The following is a 19844-nucleotide window of genomic DNA, read 5'->3' on the forward strand; positions in this document are numbered from 1 at the left end:
GATGTTCACTTTTTTAAGAATTTTATTTATTTGACAGAGAGAGAGAGACAGCGAGAGAGGGAACACAAGCAGGGGGAGTGGGAGAGGGAGAAGCAGGCTTCCCGCGGAGCAGGGAGCCCAATGCGGGGCTCGATCCCAGGACCCTGGGACCATGACCTGAGCTGAAGGCAGACGCTTAACGACTGAGCCCCCCAGGCACCCCTGATGATGTTCACTTTAATCACCCAGTCAAATTGATAGCCAGTCTCTCGACAGTACAGTTACTTTTTCCCCCTTTGCAACTATTAAGTAATCTGAAGACACTTCAAGACCATGCAAAAATTTTTATGGATCTTGCCCCAATCCCCAGATTTAGCATCCATTGACAACTCTTACAATGATAACTGCAAAATGATGAGAAAGGTGTTTTTAATGTCATGTTAAAGATAAGAAAACTGGGGCACCTGGCTGGCTCAGCTGGTAGAGCATGACTCTTAATCTCAGGGCTGTAAATTTAAGCTGCACGTTGGGTGTATAGATTACTTAAAAATAAAACCTTAAAAAAAAAAAAGGTAAGAAAACCAAGGCTTTGGGGAAAAAAATTATGGGAATTGGCCAAGACCAAAGTAAATTACTGCCAGAATTAGGAATACCTATTTTGGGAGAACCAGCAAACCACATCGCTAGCCAATACTTCCACCATTTATATTCATCACTAGGTGCTACGTAGATGTGAAGTAAAGCAATTGTCTCTATTTGTTACAGAGCTGATTGTTAGAAATACTCATAAAATCCCACTAACACCATGCTTATTAGCAGGGCTTCCAAACACTTTTACATAATTGAGCAAAGTCTAGTTCTGAAAATGGAGGGAAATAAACTCCTCAGGTGATTCTGATGTGGAATGAGGGTTAAATTCACCAGTAAACTGGTCCTCAAAGTGTGTTTCCTTGACCACCAGCATTAGAATCACCTGAGTAGGTGTTAAAATGCAAATTTTTCAGCCCATCACAGACATACCGAATCAGATTTTCTGGAGGTGAGGCCTAGCAATTCATGTTTTAAAATGCCTAGTAAGTGGCTTTGCAGTGCCAGTCCCTTTCTGCTGGCCGTCCCCTCCCCTTGGAGCAGCCATGGCACCTAGCCAGAACGGCATGACCCCGAAGCCCCACTTGCACAAGGACTGGCCACGGTGCATGGCCACATAGTTCAACCAGCCAGCACGGAAGATCCACAGATCCACCTGGGCCCTGTCTGGACCCCGGGGCACAGTGAGGTGCCCCACCGTGAGGCATTACACCAAAGTGCAAGCTGGCAGGGGCTTCAGCTCAAGAGAGTTATGAGTGACTGGCGTCCACAAGAAGGTGGCACAGACCACTGCGATCTCAGTGGATCCAAGAAGGCAGAACAAGCCCGCAGCGTTCCCGCAGGCTGGCACGCAGCACCACAGGAGTACTACCCCAAGCCCACCCTCTTCCCAGGAAGCCCCTGGCCCCCAAGAAGGGAGACAGCTCTGCTGAAGACCTCAAACTGGCTACCCAGCTGACAGGACCAGTCATGCCCACATGGAATGTCTACGAGAAGGAGAAAGCCGCAGTCACAATGGAGGAGGAGGACTGCAAGCGTTTGGCCAGTGTTCACATGGCCCGTGCCCATGCTCGGCTCTGGTGCCCGGGCAAGCAAAAAGGGCCAAGGAAGCTGCAGAACAGGATGCTGAGAAGAAAAAATAAAGTGCCATTGGCAAATTGTGATAAAAATAAAGACATAAATAAAATGCCCTCTAAGTGATTCTGACGCACATTAAAGTTTGAGAACGACTATTATACTAGATGAGTGCCAATAAATGATTACTGAATTAGATCAAAAGAAAAAAAGAATGGGTGTTTTTGCTTCCACTGAAAATGGGTATTAAAGAAAAGGCTGACACACAGTCACGACAGCACACCAACACTGCTATTGTGACTGCATTTGTGTAAGGAACATGAACACGCTTGGAGTGCTGGTGGGTTGGCTGGCCGGCTCAGCTGGTGGGGCATGCGACTTTGATCTCAGGGTGGTGAGTTCAAACCCCACACTGGGTGCAGAGAAAGAAAGAAAAGAAGGAAAGGGAAAGGAAAGGGAGGGAAGGGGAGGGAAAGGGAAAAGAAAGAAAAGAAAGAAAAGTAAAAACAAACAAACATGACCATGCCACCTAACAGATGCTGAAGCTCCATCAGAGAGTGACTGGGAGGCAGTAAGGTACGTGTATGCAGACAGGATTTTCCTAAGGCCATCTTACAAATATCTGGTACTGCTAGACAATTAAAGGACTCAACAGATAATAAAAAAAAAAAATCAAGCATGCAATAACTGTCCATTATTTATTAAGCCTACAGTGTGTCCGGCACTCCACTAGGTTCAGTAAGGTTATCAAGAGCTGAAGAACTTAAAGCAAAGTGGTGAACAGAGAGTAACAGCCAAAAGCAAAGAAGAGAAACGAATGCAGGTCAAATAATCTGAGAGAGGGCTTCTGATGGTGGTGGTACTTCAGCCGGGCCTTGAAAGGGCGGTAGACTTGAAACATGCTGAGGTATAAGGAATCAGCGTATTCCAGACATAAATCAAGGACAAGGATGGCACTACCAGATATTCAAGTACACAGAGCACTCAGTGCCGGAAGCTGCATGTGGCCCCTATGACTAAGTTCTGTCTCGAAATTAAGCCATTCCAGAGAAAAACAGAGAAGCAGATTCCTGTAGACACGGTTTAATTATTTGGCTTAATTGAGAGCCTGACCTAACCCACTCATGCATTCGATTACCTAAGATAATGTATTCATCATTTTGAGTTTAAGTAGGACCAAGTTGGGTCACTTGCAACCAAGAATCCTGCTTATTAGCACACATATATCACTTCACATTTGCTATGAATTCTTGGCCATCTGAATTTGAGCACCACTGCTCTCAATCTTGATCTAGTTTAAGAGTCAAGGGAACTGAGTAAGAAAAAAATATATAGGCTCTCACCAACCGTGTATAAGCTTCTAGTTGGTTCTACCTCACCAGTACTTGATCTTGTCAATCTTTTTAATCCTAGTCATTCTGCTGGATACATACTGGTATGTCACTGTGGTCTTAATATGCATTTCCCTAATGACACTGTACACCTTTCATGTTTATTGACCATTTCAATAAATTCTTTTGTGAAGTGCTTATTCACGATTTTGCCCATTTTTTAAAAATGGGTTTGTTGTGGCATCAATGATTACACTAATTTTTTGTATATTCTAGACATAAGTCTTATTAAGTCAGATATATATGTAGGGCACATTATTTTCTGCTAATCTGTATTTTTAATACTCTTTTGATTTTTCATTTTGATGAAGTCCAATTTGCCAAGTTTTTCTTTCAGTTACAGACCCCAAGGTCATGAAGATATTCTCCTAGGTTTTTTATTTTCCACATTTAGGTCTGTAACTGACAACAAATTAATCTTTTTGTTTATATTGTGACATAGGGGTCAAGGCTCATTTTTTTCCAAAAAGATCCACTTGTTCCAGCATTAATTAAAAGGCTTTCTTTCTAGCATTGAATTGCTTTGGCACTTGTGTCAAAAAAAATCAACTCACTGTACTTACGTTAGCCTATTTCTACATTCTCTATTATGTTACACTGATTTGTCTATCTTTATGCCGTCTTAATACTACAGTCATACTGTCTTAACCACTATGGCTTGATCTTAAGTCTTAAAATCAAGTACTTATGTACTTCAAGTTTGTCTTGATTATCTTAACAAAACTGAGTCTTCCAATCTATGAATTCTCCCATGGGAGAGAGAATAAAGGGACCTACACACGGATTCCTCCAGACTCCATCTGTCTCTTCTTCCCTTATGATCCAGCTGTGTGTCTTTACTATGCTGCTGTTATAAATCTTACCCTTGAATACAAATATGTACGGAGTCACAGTAAATCCTTTAGTGAATCTCTAAAGATAGAAGTGATCCTGGGAATCCCAACACATGAGTATATTAATGGTTCGTTTCGTTTAATTGCTGAATAGTATTCCATGGTATAGCTGAATGACAATTTGTTTCTCCATTTAGTCGTTGAAGGACATTTGAATTGTCTCCAGGTTTAACAACTATGAACAAAACGAATAGAAACATTTGTGTACAGGTTTTTGTGAGAACATAAGCTTTCATTTCTCTAGGTAAAAACCTAGGAATGGGACACTTGGGTATATGGTAAATGAATGATTTAATTTTTAAGATTCTGCTTTCCAGATTCTGTTTTCCAGAATGGCTGTACCATTTTGCATTCTCACCAGCAACATACTAGAGATCCAGCTGTTTGTATCCTTGCCAGAATTTGGTACTGTCACTGTTTTCCAATTTTAGCTGTTCTAATAGGTGTGTAATATCTCATCATGGTTCAAATTTGCATTTCCCTAGTGGCTAATGATGCTGAATTAGGTAAGCATCTATTTAATGTTGGCTCTTTTTGCAACTGGGTTAATTACCATCATGCTTTCTTTATATATTCTGGATACAAGTCTTCTCTAGGATTCTCAATAATATTCTTCTAGTCAACAGCTTATCTTTCCATTCTCCTAAAAGTAGTTTTTGCAGAACGAAAGTTTTTAGTTTTGATGATTATCAAAGTTTTGTTTTATGCATGTCTAAAAACTCATTGCCAAACCCTGAGTGACAAAGATCTTCTGTTTACTTCTGTAACTTTTTTTTTTTTTTTTTTTTTTTTTTAAAGATTTATTTATTTATTTATTTGAGAGAGAATGAGAGACAGAGAGCATGAGAGGGAGGAGGGTCAGAGGGAGAAGCAGACTCCCTGCTGAGCAGGGAGCCCGATGTGGGACTCGATCCCGGGACTCCAGGATCATGACCTGAGCCGAAGGCAGTCGCTTAACCAACTGAGCCACCCAGGCGCCCCTACTTCTGTAACTTTTATGTTTATAGTCTTAGGTTTTATACTTAGATCTGTGACCCATGTTGAGTTAATTTTTGTATAAGGCATGAGATTTTTGGTTAAAGTTCATATTTTTGCAAATAAGTATCTAATTGTTCCAATATCTTTGTTGAAAATAACCTTTTCCATTGAATTACCTTTGTGCTCTGTCAAACAATGAGGGCAACAAGGATGAACCTTACAAACATTATGCTAAAATAACCTAGACACAAAAGGATAAATATAGGATTCTACTTACATGAGGTACCAAGAATCAGCAAATTCATAGAAATGAAAATTAGAACAGAGGCTCTTAGGGGGACAGGGGAATGAGGGGGAATTGGTGGGGAGGGGTATCTATTTCATCTTGGGTGGGTGTGGATAACATGTGATTGTGGTAGGCAGAATAATGCTCCCCCCCCCCCAAAAGATGGCCACATCCTAATCCCCAGAAACTGTGAATATGTTACATGACAAAGGAGGAATTTAGGTAGAAGATAGAATTAAAGCTGATAATCAACGGACCTTAAACAGGGAGATTTTCCAGGTGGGTCCAATATAATCATAAGGGCACTTAATGCGGAAAAGTGAGACAGAACTAGTAGTCAGTGATGAGAAAAGAACTCGAAGGGGGCCATAAGCCAAGAAACATTGGCAGACTCTAGAAGCTGGAAAACGACAAGGAAAAAGATTCTCCTCTAGAGCCTCCAGAAAGGAATGTGGTCCTGTTGACAACTTGATTTAACCCAGTAAGACCACATCATTCTGGCCTCCAGAACTGTAAAATAATAACTTTGTTGTTTTAAGCAACTAAATTTGTGATTTGTTACAGTAAAAAAAAGGAAACAAATAGTGTTTTTTTTGAGGAATTACTCCATTAACTTGTTGAGCTTATGTCCATAGAGCTATCTTGTATTATCCTTTCCATGTCCATACAGTCTATGGTGTTATCTCCTCTTTCATTCCTGGTACTGGTAATCTGTGTCTTCCTTTTTTTTTTTTTCCCTTTGCTAGTCTAGCTATAAACTTATGAATTTTATTGATCTTTTTGTGAAAAAAAAATACAGCTTTGGGTTTCATTGATTTTTTTCTTCTGTTTTCAATTTCATTCATTTTTTTTTTTTTTAAAGATTTTATTTATTTGACAGAGAGACAGCGAGAGAGGGAACACTAGCAGGGGGAGTGGGAGAGGGAGAAGAAGGCTTACTGCAGAGCAGGGAGCCCGATGCGGGGCTCGATCCCAGGACCCTGGGATCATGACCTGAGCCAAAGGCAGACACTTAACGACTGAGCCACCCAGGCGCCCCTCAATTTCGTTCATTTCTGACCTATCTGTAGTAGTTCCTTCTATGTGACTTGGGTTTATTTTGGTCTTCATTTCTAGTTTTTTTTTTTTTTTTTTTTAAGATTTTTTTTTATTTATTTGCGAGAGAGAGAATGAGAGACAGAGAGAGCATGAGAGGGAGGAGGGTCAGAGGGAGAAGCAGACTCCCCGCTGAGCAGGGAGCCCGATGTGGGACTCGATCCCGGGACTCCAGGATCATGACCTGAGCCGAAGGCAGTCGCTTAACCAACTGAGCCACCCAGGCGCCCCTTCATTTCTAGTTTTAAGGTAGAAGCTTAAATTATTGATTTGAGATCTTTTCTTCTAATAAGTGCACTTAATGCACATCTTTGGCTGAATCCCACAAATTTTGATATGCTGTGTTATTTTTAGTTCAAAATATTTTAAAATTCCCTTTGAGACTTGACCCATGGATTGTTTAGAAATATTTCCACGAGTTTCAATTTTCTTGTCATCTGTTACTGATTTCTAATCTAACTTCATTATGGTCAGAGAACATACCTGATGACTTCAACTCTTTAAGATCTGTTAATATTGGGGCGCCTGGGTGGCTCAGTCGTTAAGCGTCTGCCTTCAGCTCAGGTCATGATCTCAGGATCCTGGGATCGAGCCCCGCATCGGGCTCCCTGCTCAGCGGGAAGCCTGCTTCTCCCTCTCCTACTCCCCTTGCTTGTGTTCCCTCTTTCTCTCTCTCTGTCAAATAAATAAATAAAATCTTAAAAAAAAAAAAAATCTGTTAACATTTTTTTTATGATCCAGGATGTGGTTTATCTTGGTGAATGTTCCATGCACACTTGAAAAAAACATAATATTCTGCTAATGGTGGTGGAGCATTCTACAAATGGCAATTAGATATACTTGGTTGATGGTGTTGTGCAGTTTTTCTATATCCTTGCTTATCTTCTGTTCACTAGTTCTGCAGACTACTAAAAGAGAAGTGGTAAAATCTCCAATACAGATTTCTCTACTTCTCTTTTTAGTTCTATTAGTTTTTACTTCATGCATTCTAAAGTTCTGCTGTTAGGTGCATTTACACTTACGTCTTCTTAGCAAACTGTTTTTATCATTGTGTGATGTATCTCTTGTTCTCTTCTCACACAACCTTTCTTAAAAATATTTTTAAATTTAAGGAGCGCCTGGGTGGCTCAGTCAGTTAAGCATTCGACTCTTGGTTTCCGCTCAGGTTGTGATATCAGGGTCCTGGGATCGATCCCTGTGTCAGGCTCCATACTCAGTGTGGTATCTGCTTGAGATTCTCTCTCCCACGGCCCTTCCCGCTCGTGCTCTCACTCTCTAAAATAAATAAATCTTTAAAAGTATGTATTTTTTAATTTAAAATGAAGAATCCACTAAAGAGGAAGACCCGAGGTCCAAGAAACAAAATTAACTCATGAATGCAATGGAAAAAAAAAAAAAATCCAAGCATAACAATTAAACAACAAACCTAAAAAGCAACTGGCAGAAATTAGAGGAATAATTCAGAGGGCAAGTTGAAGAACATCCACAAAGAAAGCATAGTTCTCAGTAAATAAACAGTATGAATGAAATGTTGGAAGAACTTGGTGAAAATGCCAAATTTCTGTTCAATAAGAAAGAGAAATGCAATAATACAAATATAAGTTTTAACACAGTACTGCTCAAGAAAATACATAATGTATCTGACAGCACTGCCTCAAAATACATAAAGGAACAACTTTCATAACTAAAGAGAAAAACTAAACAGAAATCACAATTAGAGACTTTTAACACAGCCCTCTCAGAAACATGTATCAAGCATAAAACACAAAAGTAAGTATACAGCAGGTATGAAGACAATAAGCTCTCCAATAAATATAAATATTCAGGGTACCACTTTAGTACATGTGACATTCACAAAAAGTTCTATGTACTATAGAGGAAACCTCAGTAGATGCCAGGTGTATATTCTCTGTCCAAAATGTGACAAGAACTCATGACAAAAGGAAAGCTTAACATATAAGCACGCTTATGTCTACAATGATTATTATTTATTTATTTATTTGAGAGAGCGCACGCACAGAGGAAACAGCAGACTCCCTGCTGAGAAGGGAGCTCTATGCCAGACTCGATCTCAGGACCCTGAGACCTTGACCCAAGCCAAAGGCAGACGCTTAGCCAACTAAGCCACCCAGGCGCCCCCTACAATGATTTTTTTTAAAACAAAGAAGCCCATACTAATGAATAATCCTGAGAGAGGAATTTGTAGGGGTAATTACGAAATTCTCCCAAGTGGATAACAAAGAAAGCTACAGGGTTGTTTGTGGGTTACTAACGTGGTGTTCAAAGAGAAAGTTTCAGGTTTGAATACATTAATCAAGTACCAAGAAAGAATGGAAATGGATGAGCTTATTAGTATTCAACTTAAGAAGCTAGAAAAAGAGAATAGAGCAAATCCAAAGAATAAGAAAAATAATAAAGGACAAACACCAGTGAAATGGAGAACAAAAACACTAGTACAAATCATTAAGATGGACAAATTTTCTGGAAAGCCTGTTCAGAATAAAAACAAAGAAAATCCAAAAGAATCATACAAATAAGTAAAAACAAGATACAAACAGCACACAATACTAAAAGAAAGAACTGTAGAAGAACAAAATGAAAAAGGGAAATGCTATATAGATAACAAATATTAAAAACTGTGAAATATTATGAATTATAAACTAACATATTTGAAAATTCAGGTGAAATGGATACATTTTTTTAAAAGTTTAATTTATATTTTGCACGCGTGTGGGAGAGCATGCAACAGAGCCGAGCACCGGGGGGGGGGCAGAGGGAGAAGCAGACTGCCCGCTGAGCAGAGAGCCCAATTTGGGACTCGATCCCAAGACCCTGGGATCATGATCTGAGCAGAAGGCAGATGCTTAACTGAGCCACCCAGGAACCCAGAAATGGATACATTTTGAAAATATAAATTGCCAGAACTGCCACAAGACTGGCAGAGTTCATACTGTTACCACAATTTGGTCAAAGAACACTGTATGTCTAATATCGATATGAGAGGAAAAAAACTGCTGATCCTTCCTCTCAAGCCCATGAAGTCCCAAGTCCTGATAATTTCACACTTTGAAGTAAAGTTCACAAAAGATGCAAAAATCCTACATGAACTGTTAACTGAATCCAATGGAGTATTCAAAAAAAAAAAAAAAAACAGACCAAACAGTACTTATCCCAATAATACAAAAATACTTTATTATCAGAAAATCTTTGAATGTAATCTAGGACATTAAAAGATTAAAGAAAAGGGGCACCTGGGTGTCTCAGTGGGTTAAATGTCTACCTTTGGTTCGGGTCATGATCCCAGGGTGCTGGGATCAAGCCCCGCATCAGGCCCCCTTCTCAGCAGGGAGACTGCTCCTCCTTCTCCCTCTACCTGCCGCTCCCCCCCAACCCCCGCACGCACTCCCTACCTGTCAAAAAAATAAAATCTTAAAAAAAAGATTAAAAGAAAAATATAACCATCTCAGGGGATAGAAAACTAGGTATTTGATAAAGTGCAAAACCTATTTTATGATGAAAAATTATAAATTACAGCTTGATAGTAAACTCTGAAGTGTGAGAGAAACCATTTGACCTTGATTCTTGAAACACTGTCCTTAAAGCAAAATAATTTAATGACAGGATTATACTTCCTTCCCTACTGGTCCAAACACACTAGCCGGTCCTGCAGGGAAAGCAATTATACAATCATAATAATGTAAATGCTGTTCACTGATTTTTGACCTTTATAATATGATCAGATAAAGCACTAAAGTGTTGTAACTTTGGTAATACACAATGACACAAACTAGACAGAAGCAATGGAAGGTTGTACAGACACTAATTTTCTCATCTTATGAAACAGAAACCCTGAAATAGTATCTAAAGTTGCTGGAGGGAAGAAGTAATTTTAGAATATGCCTTTACATTCAAAAGGAAAGCAATCGAAGAATTAAAAACAAGTGAAAAACCAGAAGCTTCCCACTAAGATAGGAACAAAGCAAGGATGTCCCTCTCACCACTCCTTTTCAACACTTCTAGAAGTCATACCTAATGCAATAAGACAAAAAAAGGAAATAAAAGGTATACTGACAGAGAAGGAAAAAATAAAAGTGTCTGTTCGCAGATGACGTTTCTATGTACAAAACCCAAAAGGAATCCACAGAAAAACCCTCATGGAACTAGTAGGTGATTATAGCAAGATTGCAAAATGCAAGGTTAATATACACAAGTCAATCATATTCCTACATGCTATCAATGAACAAGTGGAATTTGAAATTAAAAACACAATACCATTCACGTTAGCATCGCCCAAATGGAAATTCTTATGTATAAATCTAACAAAATACATACTAGATCTGTAGGAGGAAAACTATAAAACTCTGATGAAAGAAATTAAAGAACCACATAAATGGGGAAATACTCCACATTCATGGATAGAAAGACTCAATATTGTCAAGATGTCAGTTCGTCCCAACGAAGACTCAGTTAAGTGCATTTGTTTGGACAGTAAATCTTAAATGGTCCAGAACAGTCCAAACTTGCTTAGGGGCAGTTAGTATCCCCCAACCCTGTGTGGCAATCTAGAGTCCCACACGCATGCAACAGATTTTAAATAAACAACACGGTGATTATAAAGATAAAGGAACAAAACTTGAATACTCAATTCTATCTTCTGTGAGGTAACTTGGGAGTGTTTAGTTGTGTTTAATATATAAAACAGTGTGAAATGAGAGGTATAAGTGCAAATTTTAGCTCATACGTGAAATATTTCACTGAATTTGAATAACAGATTTAATACTGAAATGTATTCTTCTCAGTTATTTGCTTTGTAACTAAAGAATGAATCAAGAAAATACATAAACATCAGTGGCACAATTTGGTAACTGCCTAAACATGTCTTTTGCAGTTGTTTGTTCTATTAGAATTCACTTATTAATTATCAGACAATTGTTTCTTTTTTGTACTGCAGGAACTTGGGAAGTTATTTTTATTCAAAGAATTCATTATACAATTAAAACAAAAATCTTCAAATCTCCTGTGTGGTACCCACTAACATGAAACATCATCAATACAGTGGAACTGAACAAAAAAATATTCAAAAATGGGGGAACAAGGGACAGAAGAAGGTGATAGAAGCAATGTCCAGAACTATTTTGAAATATAGAATACCTTAAGAATTGTATATGGCTTCATTTAATGATTATTACTGAAAATAATTCTGTAGTAAAAAGGGAGGTATTTAAAAAAAATGATCCAGGGAGCCAAAAACCCAGGGTACGGTCCTGATTAAACAGTCTGGCTCTAGAGTCTGTAATCTTAACTATTCTCTATTATCAAAAGAACTAAAAGCACTACAGATTCAGTGCAATCTCTACCAAAATGCTCACTGTCTTTTTTTTGCAGAAATGGGCGATCTGATTCTAAATTTATATGGAAATGCAAGGGGCTCTGAAGAGCCAAAACCACATCAAAAAGGAACAAAGTTGAAGGGCTCACATTTCCTGATTTAAAAACTTACTGAAAAGCTACAGTAATCAAGACAACATGGTACTGGCGTAAGGATGAACGCATAGACCAACAGAATGGAATTGAGAGTTCAGAAATAAAGCTACACATCTATGGTCCAGTGATTTTTTGACAAAGGTGTCAAAACCATTCACTGAGGGGAGAATAGTCTTTTCAACAAATAGTGCAAGAGCTTCCAGGTTGATGACTGCATCCACTGCTGGGAGGTAGCTAACATACCCCAGTTCCCTGAAGATAGAAGCATGAGGTACCTACCATTCCAGATCTCACCCTATGTCCCTCTTCATCTGGCTGTTCATTTGTATACTTTATAATATCCTTTTTAATAAACTGGCAAGTGTAAAAAATAAACCAAAACCAAATGATACTGGGACAACTATCCACATGCAAAAGAATGAATTTGGATCCCTACCTCATAGCTTATACAAAAATTAATTCAAAATGAATCAAAGAGCTCAAGCTACAAAACTCTTAGAACACAAGTATAAATTTTTATGACCTGGCATTAGACAATGGGTTCTTAAATATGGCAATCAAAGGGAAAAGAGATAAACTGGATAAATCAGACTTTGTCAAAATTAAAAACTTACACAAGTAAATGTTATGAAAGTTTTTCTGTTTTCTGTCCTTTACATAAATTAGTGTATTATGCACAAAAAATTTAAAAACTTACATAGACACTACCAAGAAAGTGAAGACAATCCAAAACACGGTAAAAAATATTTGCAAATTATATCTGACAAGTCTTGTATGCAGAATATACAAAGAACTTATCTCAACAATAAAGACAAAAACCCAATTAAAAAATTTGCAAAGGATCTGAATACACATTTCTCCAAAAAAGATATACAAATGGCCAACATGCATATTAAAAGATGCTATTATCATTAGTCATTAGGGAAATGCAAATCAAGGAGTTACCATTTCACACCCACTAGGATGCCTATAACAAATAAAACAACAGAAAATAACAAGCGTTAGACAGATGTAAGAAACTGGAAACCTCACAAATTACTGGTGAAAATTTAAAATGGTGCAGCCCTTTGGACAACAGTTTGGCAGTCAAAGAATTAAACATAAAATTACCATATGACCCAGGAAGCCCATTCCTAGGTATATTACCAAGAGAACTGAAAACGTACATTCACACAAAAATTTGCACACGGATGTTTACAGCAGCACTATTCACAATAACCAAAAAGTGGAAACAACCAAGGGCCAATCCATGAATGAATGGATAAACAAACTGTGGTATATCCATGCAATGGAATATTATTATTATTTTTTTTTAAAGATTTTATTTATTTATTTGAGACAGAGAGAATGAGAGAGAGAGAGAGAGCACATGAGAGGGGTGAGGGTCATAGGGAGAAGCAGGCTCCCTGCCGAGCAGGGAGCCCGATGCGGGACTCGATCCAGGGACTCCAGGATCATGACCTGAGCCGAAGGCAGTCGCTTAACCAACTGAGCCACCCAGGCGCCCTGGAATATTATTTTCTATCAAAGAAAGGAATAAAGTACTGATATATGCTACTACATGGTTGGGCCTTGAAAATATTATGCTAAGTGAAAAGCCAGACATAGAAGTCCACAGTATTATTCCATTTACATGAATGTCCAGAATAGGTAAATCATAAACAGAAGTAGACTAATTGCCAGAGAATGGAGGAGGGAGTAATTGGGAGTAATTGGCTAACTGGCACAGGATTTCTGTTTGGGGTGATGAAAATGATAGTGAATTGTACATTTCTAAATGGTTAATTTCATGTTATGTGAGTTATAGCTCAATAATAACATTTGTAAAAATAAAGGCACAAAGGGGCACCTGGGTGGCCCAGTCGGTTAAGCATCCAAGCCTTGGTTTTGGCTTGGTCTTGATATCAGGGCCCTGAGACCAAGCCCTGCATCAGGCTCTGCACTCAGCTCAGAGTCTGCTTAAGATTCTCTCCCTCTGTGGCGACTGGATGGCTCAGTCGGTTAAGCGTCTGCCTTCGGCTCAGGTCATGATCCCAGGGTCCTGGGATCGAGCCCCGCATCGGGCTCCCTCCTCTGTGGGGAAGCCTGCTTCTCCCTCTCCTACTCCCCCTGCTTGTGTTCCCGCTCTCGCTGTGTCTCTCTCTGTTGAATAAATAAAATCTTTAAAAAAAAAAAAAAAGATTCTCTCCCTCTGCCCTTCCCACTTGTGCTCGCACTCTATCTAAAACAAATAATATCTTAAAAATAAATAAATAAAGGCACTAAAAGCAGAAACAAAAGTGGTTACCTCTGTGGGGAAAGAGCATCCTTTTACTCATTATTTAATACCACTGTGCTATTTTTTATAACCATGTGCAAGTTATTATTTAATAACCTAAAAATTCATATATACATATTTATACATTTTGCCGCAGATGCCCAATCCATTCTTCTCAGAGAACTTGCCCCACTGCTGAGGTGTGGGCCTCAATAGTCAGGACTGTCCTACATAACTCTGCGCACTGGCCATAGCTGTTGGTGCGTGCGTGGACTCCTGACTCCATGCTGGGCCAATCAGATTCTCTAGCCCTAGCATCTGGGATTAAGATAAAGATGCTACCTGGTGTGGAACCGAGAACAAGGGAATTTGCGAGTTGTGGAGTAGAGAGAATTAAATTCATGTACAGAGATGAATGTGGCCTAATGGAAAAAACTGACAAGAGTTGCTTAGATTCTTGCTATCTTTCCAGGTCCTGATTCGTCTCTTGGGATGCCAAGACACCCTCCCTATCTTTGGGTTCTACAGCCTTATAACAAATACCTTTTTTTAGTGGCCTACCAAGATCAGGATGATAGGAGAGATCTAAGGTGGGTATAAACGAAAGGTGACAAATTGTCTAGAATCATGGTGACAATAAAAAAGCAGACTGACTTTTAGTCAATTTTACTACTGCTTTAAATTCTCTAAAATACTAGTGATCAAGGGGCACCTGGTTGGCGAAGTCGGTTGGGCATCTGACTCATTGTTTCAGCTCAGGTCGTGATCTTAGGTCCTGGGATTGAGTCCCATGCCTCTGTGCTCAGTGCTGAGTCGGCTTGGGACTCTCTCTCTGTTTCTCTCTCAAATAAATAAACCTTTAATAAATAAATAAATAAATAAAATGCTGGTGATCAAATACTCCCTACCCTCCTCCACACACCACTGCCTTTTGCATGAGCTAGTCTAGTTGTTAGATAGAACCAAAGTACCTTGACTATAACCAATAATAATGATCTTGACCCAACCAACAATCTAAAGAGAAAATAGTGAAAGAAATCAGAGTCGATACGCGTTCCTTTTCCAAAATTAACAATAGTTATTAATTCAAGTAAAGAAAATTTATTTTAAATATTAAATGATTAAGAGAAAAAAGCATACAGGACTTTTTTTTTTTTTTAAAGATTCCTGCCTTTGTTTAAAGGAAGTGATTTGATGTGGATCACTAAATGAACATCACTGTAGGGACTAAGCACTATGCACATAACAGACCGACAAGGATATGTTGAACTAAAGTATTTCTAAATCATAATTTAAGCCTTTGGATCTCAACGTCCTGTACATAAAATTTTTTAGAAACTCCAAGGGAAACATTAAAGATATTTTATGAAGGCTTACAGGAAAAAAATTACATATGAACAATTGTAATATGGCAAATACAAAATCAAAATACAGATTGATTCACAAAGATGAATTATGACCCTGTAGTTATGACTGGCCACTCACCGAATTTCAAAGTTTCCTACCTGAATGATGAAGAAAGAATTAGGACTTGCATGTGAAAATAAGTCATACCTGGTAGGATCATGAATCCTCTGAAATCACTGAGGTCCACCAGGACTGTCCTAAGTCTGAGACTTGTGGTCACAGTAACCAGCCCAATTCACACCATTCTGATTGATTAATCAGTCTTTTCACTGCCTCTATTCAGCACATATTCACTGAGCATTTTTAATGTACAAGGTGTATTCCAGGCAATGAGGATATACTGGTGAATAAGTCAGATACAGGCCCTGAATTCCCTGAGTAAAAAATGTAGCAAAAGGAACCCAGGAAACAAGTTCTTTCAGTAACTTGCTTTGTATTATGTGGAAATTATTAAAGGGAAACCTCACTGAAGTGGACCTGGAGGGGGCGCCTGGGTGGCTCAGTTGGTTAAGCATCTGCCTTTGACTCAGGTCATAATCCCCGGGTCCTGGGATGGAGTCCTGCACTGGGGGGGGGGGGGTCCCTGCTCAGCGGGGAGTCTGCTTCTCCCTCTGCCCCTCCTACTGCTCACGCATGTCAAGTGCTAATAAATAAATAAAATATTTAAAAATAAATTAAGAAAAAAAGGGATGCCTTGGTGGCTCAGTCATTAAGCATCTGCCTTCAGCTCAGGTTCCTGGGATGGAGTCCTACATCGGGCTCCTTGCTCAGCGGGGAGCCTGCTTCTCCCTCTGCCCACCGCTCCCCCTGCTTGTGCTTGCTCTCTCTCTCTGGCAAATAAAATTTTTTTAAAAAGTAATTAATTAAGAAAAATAAATAAAGTGGACCTGGGATGCTACAAGGAGAGGCTTAAAAGGGGAGCTGTACCACCCAATGACAATTACAAGAACTATCAATTACAGACCCCTAACAAGAAGCTTCAACAGGAAAGAATCATCAATTACAGGCCCCAAGAGGGTGAGATGTACATTGCATCTCCTACAAGAAGTCTACTATCCCTACAACTCATCCACTGAGAAACCAGCATCACCCTCAACTCCTGCTTTTCTCCAATGGGCTTTCCTTCAAAAATAATCCATCCCAACTTCTTCTCTGTAAAATAAAGTTCCTCTCCTTTGTGGGACTTGTCTATGGTTTGCCATAGCTTGCATGTCCCAAATTGCAATTTCTCTATTTCCCAATAAACCCATTTTTACTGGTAAAGTAACTGGCAGTTTTATTTTTAAGGTTAACACATGTGTCCTTTGCAGGACGCAGGATCCTGTAGTGATCGAAGCAGGGAGTACCTAACTTACGTTCCCGAAAGAAAAGTATGGTTCAACAGGAGAGGGAATGCAATGATGAGGTCTGAGAGCTAGGTAGGGGTGGAGCCAAGAAAGGCCCCATAAACCACAAGAGACATTTCTCTATCTGGGTGAAAAATCAATTTAAAAAAATTTACTACAAAACCGAAGAAAATCTGCAAGTTTAACACTTGACTTACATCTCACAGAAACATACCTGTAATGCTGTTATTATAAAGGCTTTCAACATATTCATGGTGATAAAAAAAAAAACAGTAAAAATATGTACTTCAGAACAGCTTCTACCAAAAAAAAAAAAAAAAAAAATCTGACTACAAAGCAGTGTTATTTTCTTCTCTGTAACACAATCTATATGGGAAAAGAAGACATCCTGTGGGGAAACATCAACAAGGTCCAGGTGCCCACAATTTACAAAATCTACAAAATATCATAAAGCCAGCATTTTATACCCAAACATACCCTTTCTGTACTATAAAGAGATGTGCCCCTTAGGATCATACACTCAGGACACAAAATCTGACAAATACTTTCAAAACTACATCAAATATAAAATCATCTCGTATCCTTCAAGACTAAGGTATGGGGTATTTCTCATAAATAAATTTTCTAAATATCCGTAACTGGAACTTTGCCCTTAAGCACCAAAACTTTTTACTTTTGACGATTTTCCCTAAAAAGTACCTATGCATCTACACCCACCAACTGTGCAGTTTAATCTTCAGGCCACATTTTGGGGCCATTATTTTAGACATCAATTATGGGCTCCAGTATTCTTTGTAAACATCAATTACTAGGATTTAGTGGAGGTAAATGTGCCCCTTCCTCAAAGCACCCTATGGATATAGTAGTGGTTCTTTTTGCCTTTTTAAAAATATACATACACATAGTTTTAGATTTCTTCTTTATCAGGTTGTCAATGTTCACGGACTACAATCCGGATGCCTACCCACGCCTTCTTCTAATTTGCTGCTTCTAGTTTCGGCCTGGGAAACCAGAAAACTAAACTAGTTCAAATTATAGGGAAAATGAATAGAGTCGCTGAGTCCCTCCTGCAAGAAATACATGGAGTTCACGCCACTGATTTTGGCTGCTGGAGACTATTTAGCTTCTCATTAGCCGATCTCACCAATATCCCACGGTGTTTTCAAATGAGCTAAGGCCACTCCTACAACGCTAAGTTATCTCCAGGTGCTACAACCTAAGTGACTCCTGGTTTGCCTCCACCACTCCTAAGTGCAAAAAGAACGGGGGAGGGGGCCAAAATGACCAGTTAACCACACACAAGCCTAAATTTGCCCTCATGGAAAGTACCATTTACAAATAAACTGCACTACAATTTACTAAGCTTGCCTGCAGCATTCTCAGCTCTTCTACGTAGGAGCTCGTTTGAGTAGTTCCACATTTCTTGCTAGCTCTGACACGAGAGGAGACGTCTACCAGGCAGGTTTTAAAGTCATCCTAAGAGAAAAATTAAGCTCTTATACCCAATCTTATCTCGAAAAGAGAGGATGTGTGTAATACAGTAGTGAGAGCCAACTTCTGCTCCGAGCGAGCACTCCCCCGACACACCGGAAGTTTTGAAATATCCTGCAGGCTCCCCGTAGGCAAAGTGCTTTTCCTCGCCCCGTCTCAGCGGGTCCCCGAAGGTTCAAGGACCCCTCCGCGAACCGCCGCACGGGGGGCGCGGGCCCCCGGTGCGCCACGGAGGGGAGCGAGGCCGGCAATCACGGCCGACCGCCGGCTCCTGGCCGCGTAACCTTGGCCGCTCGCGAATCGCGAATCGGGCAGGTGGGAGGCACCTGCGGCCGGCGGGGGAAGCCGCGGCCCGGGCCCGGGCATGGGCACCCGCACCGGGGTGCCTCAGCGCCGCCCGCGCAGGCCCGGCCGACCGCGAGAGCCTTCGGGGGAGCCCCGCGTGGGGCCGCGCGGCGGGGCCGGGCCCCGGGCTCGACAAACTCGGCGGCCCGCCCCCGGCGCCGCCACTCACCGAAGAAGCCTTGCACGATCCCGAGCGGGTGGCTGAGCCAATCCTCCCCGCAGGGCATCTCGCCGACGGGCCGGGGCCGGCGCGGCCCGGCGTCCCGCGCCGCGGCTCCTCCTCGGGGGCTCGGCCGCTGGTCGCCCGCGCCCTCCCACGCACGGCAAGCCTCGGGGCGCGGGCCGCCCGGCCTCCCCACGCCCCAGGGAACGGCGGCTGTGGCGGCGACAGCCGAGGAGCAGCTGGCCACGGGCAGGCGGCGCGTGCGGGCCCCCAGCCTCCACTTCGCACAATGGCGGGAAATAGGCGCCGCCGACCGCGCTGCCTGCGACCTGGGTGGAGCTCGCGCGGGGAGGGGCGGCGGGAGCGCGCGGCGCGGCCCCGCGGGCGGGAGGAGGGGCGGGTCGGCTCGCGCGGGGGCGGGGCGGGGCGGGGCGGGGCCGCGACGCGGCGGCGACGCGGCGGCGGACCGGCCGCCATCTTGGAGATGGGCAAAAGGAAGGGCATACGGGGCTTCGGGGAGACTGGCGTCGTGGCCGAGGTTGGCGTGTTGCAGTTTATCACGCTGTGCAAGTGTGAAGGAGGAAACTGCCGATGTCCGGTTTATTAATTCGTGGTGGGAGGCCTTGCCCAGGTCAGAGACCGCAGCATCCTGAAAGCATAAGCCCAAGGAGAACTTGTGGTCGTATCTGGGCAAAATTAGTGGATGAAACAGCCCTTGGAGTCCACCCACCTCCTCTTGGTGCTGGTTTTGTTTTTTGTTTTGGTTTTTGTTTGCTCCTTTCTCTGGAGCCCTGCCTGAAACCCATGCAGTGACTTTCCCTCAGCTGCATAAAGTCTTATCCCACTGAAGGAGGTATGCATTTAGATAAGGGGCACTGTGAAAAACCCCAAACGCCCTTTGCTGTCATCTCCAGCACTCGGTTAGAGGGACCAGTTCCTAACTGAGAGGCAAGCTCATACCTGAAAACATACCTGGTCTGCCTCTGCCTAGAAGCTGGAAACAGCCAGATTGCTTTGGCAGGTTCCTGCAGAAGGTGTGTACAGGTTTACCTCAGAGATACTGCTCC

General features: G+C 41.3%; 1 protein-coding gene and 1 pseudogene across 2 annotated transcripts in view; one reads left to right on the forward strand and one right to left on the reverse strand.

Moving 5' to 3' along the window:
• Positions 1-19131, reverse strand: part of MCMBP (minichromosome maintenance complex binding protein) — a 47448-nt gene extending 28317 nt beyond the window's left edge. For both annotated transcript variants that reach the window (XM_032423259.1, XM_032423258.1), the window contains exon 1: positions 18784-19131. In XM_032423259.1, coding sequence (XP_032279150.1) covers positions 18784-18841 — 58 coding nt within the window. In that variant the 5' untranslated portion in view covers positions 18842-19131. The remainder of the gene's footprint in view (positions 1-18783) is intronic.
• On the forward strand, positions 801-1791 carry LOC116644038 (annotated as a pseudogene).
• Positions 19132-19844: the final 713 nt, after the last annotated feature.

The sequence above is a fragment of the Phoca vitulina genome, unplaced genomic scaffold, assembly GCF_004348235.1.
Source record: "Phoca vitulina isolate PV1807 unplaced genomic scaffold, GSC_HSeal_1.0 scaffold28, whole genome shotgun sequence".
NCBI lineage: Eukaryota > Metazoa > Chordata > Mammalia > Carnivora > Phocidae > Phoca > Phoca vitulina.